The following is a 7,004-nucleotide window of genomic DNA, read 5'->3' as shown; positions in this document are numbered from 1 at the left end:
TCTGGAAGAATTGTTGCCAGTGTGGTGAGAAGTTAGTTATTCAAGTCCTAATTATGAAACAAATTCAGTGTTATTGACACTGGGATGAAGCACCATTTGAAGACCATGAGAACAAGCTTGAATGCTGTTAACAGTTATGTAAAGATCTGTATTTGTCGTTCTTAAAGGCTTGTTAAGCAATCTGACAAATGGATGGCGATGGAAACCACAGGATTTAGCATCTCAGCAAAACGAAATGTCTGCCCACATGCCAGCGCATGCTGCAGTAATCCTTGCAAAGCTGCCAGACCCTCTTATCCAAGTGATAGCACATCCAGCAACTTTTGCACACCCAGTTTAGGTAAGGTCATTATTCTGGGGCATCTGTGAAGAAGTAGTAATTGACTCACATGGGAGCTTCAGTCTGAAATATTCTTAGAAAAGAAGTTAACTTAGAAGATGTTTGCTGCTCTCTGTCACTGTGGCACAGTCAGTGGTTATGCTAATATTGGTGGACACATGGCCTAGAAAGTCATGACTGTGCAAGCCTAAGATACTGAAAGTAGCTGGACAATATGCCCATCTTGAGAGTCAGGAAATTGAACATAAGGCTGTTTCTGTACAGTTGTCTGTTGCCTTCGTATAGACAAATGTGTCTGTTTAGTTACCTGGATCAGATCTGGCAGTACTAACAGTATTTCTTGAATGGAGTTTTCATTAAGGTGCAAATGCACAAAAGCGAGCCCCATATCTTTGGCTCCTTGGAGAAAATTACTCATTCCTCAACATTTGGCACATCTGTGGTCTGCATCCAGTTTACTTCCTGCCACCTACTGTGGTAAGAATGTCCAGTTTTTCCCAGAGGCCTCATTAGAGAGCAGACTGTGTGCATGAAGAGAGACTAGAGAGATTACATCTGGAAGGAAAACAAGGCAGAGCTTGCTGATTTATGCAGTATTCCAGGGTGTCATTTCCATGGCAGAGGTAGATGTCATATACAGGACTTCGAGGCTAGATTCTGCTTCAGAATACACAGCTCACATGGTGCAGCTAGATGTGATTGTTTTTCAGGTCCAGCTGGGGGCTTTTCCAAAATTCCCTTTTCCCCATCCCTGTGTTTGGCCTTCACAAGAGTGCAAGTTTTGCATTACAAGGTTCCTTTAACCCAGGCTCTGCTGCAGGGCATAGCTCCCTTACTTTGGTTCTGATTGTAGGTTGCTTTGGTTCTGGCTGAGCATTTAGCTTTTCCCCTGAAGCCTGCTAAGCGCCCTAGGCACCAGCATGACTCCAGGGTTGCCAGCAATGCAGACATGTGCAACAAACATATGCTAATTCAGAAGGTTGCCTTTCAAAGCTGTTTTTAGGCTGGTGGATCAGAAAACCACCCAGCACTGCCCTCCAGTGGCGTGATGGGCTCCCTCTAAGCAGTGATACTCATAGTGAAAAGGGGTATTTGCAAGTATGTTGAATCATTTTGACAAAAACAGCAACAAAAAGGCCTCTAGCCTTTTTGCCAAAAAGCAAATAGACAACACAACTTCAAAACACTCTTAGATCCAGGCAATGTATTGGACACATCCTTCTTCCTGCTATAACATTTTACTGCAGAAAATCTTGCCTGAGACCTTTTTTACACTGTTAGCTGCTTCCTGTTAGCTGATCAACATTCTCATCTTCCCATCTGCCAAGAGAGGCCTCTTGGAAGGGATTCACCTCCACCCAGGCAGCTGTAAGCAGGGGAAGAGGATCAAAGGGGCTTAAGGTTGACCTGCAGAACTCCAGCAGGGTCTCACATAGATCAAAGGGTACATAGATGGTTAGAGCCTGACTTCTGTAACTTCCTTTAGAGATAACCTGGCAGAAGTACGGCCCTGTCTTTACTATGGCCTAGTCTGCCTATGTTGTGAATGGGCTTATACGCTGGAGAGGAAGCTATAGGTGCTATGCATGTATTGGATATCCTTGTTACGGTTCTTACAATTTGTTCTTTTTTGGAATGAGGCATATAATGAAGATCTCTGCACAAGCAGCAAATAATGCAAGGCAGAGTAGGTGATTTCAGGCTTCAGGCAAATCTACTTCAATTTTGTCGCCTCAGATCTGAACCCTAGACCTCCCATAGTCTGCAGACAAATACAGGAGTCTTCTGAGAAATTGCTGGTGATACTGATTAGAAAAAGTTCTGCTTAAGATGTCATTTCTCTGAAGAAGTGATTCTTTTAAGAGGACCTGGTGTTGTCCCAGTTTCTCACTTAAGGCAGGATTTCACTGAGGTTTTGTTGGCTGTTTGTAGCTGTATGACTGACATAAATCATGCATTTGAGCCCGGCCACTGGTGCATCACAAGAGTTAGTGTCCACTGCCACAGGATGGCGCCTGATGGCCAGGCTTGCAGGGCTGCATGTATGGGAAGAGTTAGACCCCAAACCTACACGTATGGGATACGTATGCCATATTCAGTCTTAATCCACACAGATATTTCCTATGAAATTCTCATAAATAAATGTTCATTCTGCCTTTGTCCTACTGGACTGCAAACCCTCTTCTTCCTCAACACTACCATTTTATCTGAAATTGATTATTGTGCTCCAGAAAAGTGAGACTGGGTCAGAACTCTGACCATCCGTTACATTACTCTGTCAAGTTACCGCATAGCAAGAAATAGCAACCTTTTCACTATTTCTTGTCATGACGATTTTTTCATTGCTGTTACCTAGGACTGACCAGTGTCGTGTGCCTAATACTCTTATCAGGCAGTGTGATTTACTTGCTGGCAGTTCTGATTAGCAATGATAGGAAACTGAGCTTACTGTGTCTAAAAAATGCAATTGGGATGTCTTGAGACTGGAAATTTTGTGTGATTTTGCGAAGTTTTAGTAGCAACTTTTAAGTTTTGACTCACAAACAAAACTCTTCCTTGGCTCTTCTGATGTGTGGATCTTGCAGTAGGTCTCATAGTGTTCAGTGTGCTGCTTGGCACAGTCTTACAGCATTTCAGGATGTGTCTAGTTGCATTCATTTGGCAGCACTGGTGATACATGAATTTCTTGTTAACGCCTGGTTTCACACAAAGGCCTTTGCTTGAATTTGTGCAGTGCAGAAGGGACATCTAGCGACCAGAAGGAGAAGTGGTGACAATGCATGTGAAGAGCAATAACTTCCGATTATTACAGGAAAGAGCAAATTTAAAGTTAGAGATTGGACCCCGGAGGACCCTCAAGCATTACATCACCAAACTGCATTTGAACTGTTCTATTTACAGAACTGGCCTGTGAGTCTGTAGGCTTGAAATTCCAAATCCTGAGCTTTTTAAAAATATACCTGGCACTTTTCAACAGTGATTGAGAGCAGAAGAGTGTACTGAAGCAGTCACTTTTGCACACTGTGTTTGACACACAGTGGAACTGGAAGTTTGTTTCTTAACTAGCTCAACCTCCCAAGTTCTAAGTCTGCAGCCACTGTTAATATGGGCTCCTTTGTTTATGGTTGTGCCTAGTAACCCTCAGAGGATGAAGCTGGGGAAAAAATCAGAAGATTTTGATGCTGTTAGCTTGCACTGTTCAATTCAGAAAAGTAGATTTGTATTTGGTGGTGAGGTTCCAGAACTGTAAGGAGGGAAGGTGAGGCGCTCTCCTCTGAGGCAGGTACAATATATGCATATGGCAGGAGTTAAGAATGCCTTTATTCTTGCCAGCTTCTGTGGTGATATTGGCTGTCATATCACATATCTAAGCTCTAGTATCCAGTCTGTAATATTAGGATTATTTTAAGCCCTGTGTGAGGAAAGATGGTGAAACTCATGCAAACATACATTGTTCTTTGAACGGAAAGCGCAGACTGTTTGCTTAGGTACTTTGCTGCGCAGTTCATTCTGAACTGTTTGTAGAAAGATGTATAGGATTGTTTTGTGAAAAGTATACAAAAAAGTATAGAATAAGAGGACAGAAAGGCTCTGCTGAGTACCCCAGACCTACTCTCTCCCTTTTCTTTTAATCCAGCTTGCCTACTGCTGCCCCATTTTCATGGCATGCGTTTCCGGCTTGCAAAGTTTCCTACCTACTGGCTGAGAATAGAAGCCTTGCTGTTGTGCTGTCCTTAAGTCTCTTGTAATGAGTGTTACACAGACGAAAGCAGCTGTGTCCTTTGGCTCTGGTTTTAATACTATGTTAAAGAGCAGATTATACTGACGTTGGACTGAAGCGATGCGGAGGTAGCACAAACCATGGCTAGTTTGAGGAAGGCTTTAGCAAGGATGACTAAGGACTTGGAGCTTATGCTTTAGGTAACAAATCCATCCAATTGTGCTCCTTCTTTGGAAATGTAGTCAAGCCTAACAAATCAGGGCCTTAACAGAGTTGCATTAGGGTCCTTTAATTGGACTAAGCTGGTTAATACCCACATTGGCTTTTGTATGCCCAGGGGTCCAGCACAGAAGTAGTCTGCCATTTATGCTGGCAAAATTTCATAAAATTGCAACCGTGAATGTTGAAAAAATTAAATTCTAATATCCTCACAGGTAGATACTGGATTAAGGTATTTTGATTATTATAAGGAAATTGGATGTCTTGACCTATTGCAGGCTTCGTTAGCTTGGGTTTTGAGCGACACTAAATGAGCCTTAAGTCCCGGCAGACCACTTGGATGTGCTATCAGTTAACAGTGGTCATAGAGAACAAAGGAACACTTTTTTCAAGAGGATCATCTTTCGAAACCTGCTCCAACCCCAGAACTCACGATACATGTGTCCTGGCAGTGGTACAGGCATGAGAGTCTCACGTCTGTGGAAGATTCTGGCTGAGAACCATATACTACCATTTCCCAGGTTGCTTAAGTCCAAACCCTGTTGTGACGAATGCATGAAATGGTACCTTCAAAAAGGTACCATTCATAGCACTCCTGCATGTGTAATATTATTGATATATTGGCCATGTTAGCAGTTCAGTTCGAACCCATCAACATTAACTTGACAGAAAGACCAAATGGAGACTCCAGAGTAAAACTCAGTCACTAGCACAAGAAGCTACTGCTTGAGACACACCAAGAATGTTCCTCTCTGGAGCTTTTTAATTGTTCAGCCTCTGCTAAACTGTTTTGCTCTCTTCTGAGTCTAGCTAGCGTGTAACAAGTCTTTCGTAGCTAATGGTTCTTACCAGGGTATGAGGTGCCACAGGCCACACAGCACAGCAGTAGCAGCAGAGCTGCACGAGACCTAAGCCTCTTTGGGAGGACCTCCACTTTCTTATGTGTGGGGATTTGTTACACTAATTCTGTTTTATGAAAGCTGAGCATGTCCTTCAGGTAGACATATGAGCCATAAATTACTACGGGTAGTATTATTTCCCAAGTGTTGTGAAGTATTGCATTAGTTGACTTACATAAGTGGCTGTATTCAGTCGAGGAAGGATGGTGGTTGCTTGCAGTGTTAATTGTGCAATGGATTCATACGTAATTGCTTTGATTTGGAAAAGGTGAGTTGTTAGGAGGATAATTCATGCAGGTGAGGCAAAATATTTCTGAGCAGAAAGATTCTGCACATGTCAACGTTTGGTTAAGTCCCCTGACAGCAAAATGAGAGTCTAAAGAGAGAGAAATGAGTTCCAGATGGTTGTGGTAACTGGCAAGAAACTAATACTGAGGCTGATCTTGAGAAAACAGACTGAAGACACCAGAGATGAAAGTGGGGGCAGGGTGGTCCAGATAAGGTTGATAACACATGATATATCATCTTTGGAGCATTCCAAGGCAGGATAGTGAGATGAACCATTTGTTCCTGAATTGCAGTGTTTTGGTGGTGAAAACAGTCTTGCTGTGACTGTTCTGCTTTCTGCACTGAAGGTAAAAACAGTGCAGTAAATATCCCATTTTCCTGCACGTGGCCCATCAGCCTTTGTCCGCTCTGCAAGGATGCTGAGATAATATAAATTACTCATTGTGGGATTGCTGTTGTTTTCATCATGTGCAGCCTAGGCTTGTCTGCACCAATTCCTTGCTATCTTGCATATTTCTTCTTTAAACTGGGAATTTATACAGCATCTTACCTGCCTTCTATTTTTAGTTGTCAGTGGAAGGGTGAGACAATGTAGGTAATTCTCATTACGGTTAATTTAATCCAATTATGATGTGGATTTAGAGGTACTTAGGTCACAACTGAGTTTGGACTCTGTCTTTTTCCAGGTACTCTCATAAAACAATGGGCACTGATAATTTTTTCTGCTTCTAAAACTAAACACATGCATCTAAAGGTGGTGATGTGATTTGGTGCTTGTGTTATCCAGATAGTTCTCCTGTTGATCTCTATAACTGTTCCTTAATTGGGAAAAGAGGGTTCATGTACATTTTGTGGGTTCATATGTCTTGTGGGTTCACACATTTCATGATGCATGAGAGACAGCAGTAAAGACTGATGTGGAATACGTCTGCTCTTTGGGATTAACAGTGTGCTTTTTGTGTCTTTTGTCTTATTTTCTCTTTGAACAAGGCAGCCTCTATCAGAAAATTGTGATTGATCCTCGTCTGGAATTTGTTTGTAAATACAAACTGATACAGAAGCCTGCATCCTAGAAACGACCCCCAGCCACCTCAGTCCCCAAGCCAGTTCTGAGCTCCTGTCACAGCTATGGAGGAGACACAAGGTTCGTTTTCTTCATTATATAGGGGGAGTTCAAAAAACAGAAAGCACAAAACCACACAGGGTCGTCCTTCCTTTTTGCCTTGTACTGTGAATCCCGCAGTTCTTCAATTTCTCACTTCCTTTGACAGCCTAGGCTTTTGTCAGCCCTCCGGCTGCTGTGCCTGTAAATCCGGCTTGCTTTGCCCTGTGCAGTTCAATCCGTGTGATCCAGGCAGCGTTTTCTCTTTGTTCCAGGAACATGAGTGAAGCATTTGAGAGTGGACAGGGACTCTGTCCACTGTGTTAGTGCTAGTCCCCAATTCGGCAGAGCATGGAGCGAGTGCCTCTAGTAGAGAAAATTCGCCAAAGTCCGTGATGTGGGGAGAGCTGGTATTTGCTAGCTTCCAACTACTGT

General features: G+C 42.8%; 1 protein-coding gene across 1 annotated transcript in view; it reads left to right on the top strand.

Moving 5' to 3' along the window:
• The first annotated feature begins 306 nt into the window (after nt 1-306).
• The window catches only part of CRB2 (crumbs cell polarity complex component 2), a 51,105-nt gene continuing 44,407 nt past the window's right edge, over nt 307-7,004 (top strand). The window contains exons 1-2 of the mRNA XM_072882880.1: nt 307-340; nt 6,462-6,611. Coding sequence (XP_072738981.1) covers nt 6,596-6,611 — 16 coding nt within the window. The 5' untranslated portion in view covers nt 307-340; nt 6,462-6,595. The remainder of the gene's footprint in view (nt 341-6,461; nt 6,612-7,004) is intronic.

The sequence above is a fragment of the Ciconia boyciana genome, chromosome 18, assembly GCF_034638445.1.
Source record: "Ciconia boyciana chromosome 18, ASM3463844v1, whole genome shotgun sequence".
Lineage (NCBI taxonomy): Eukaryota > Metazoa > Chordata > Aves > Ciconiiformes > Ciconiidae > Ciconia > Ciconia boyciana.
This window is presented reverse-complemented; position numbering and strand designations above follow the sequence as displayed.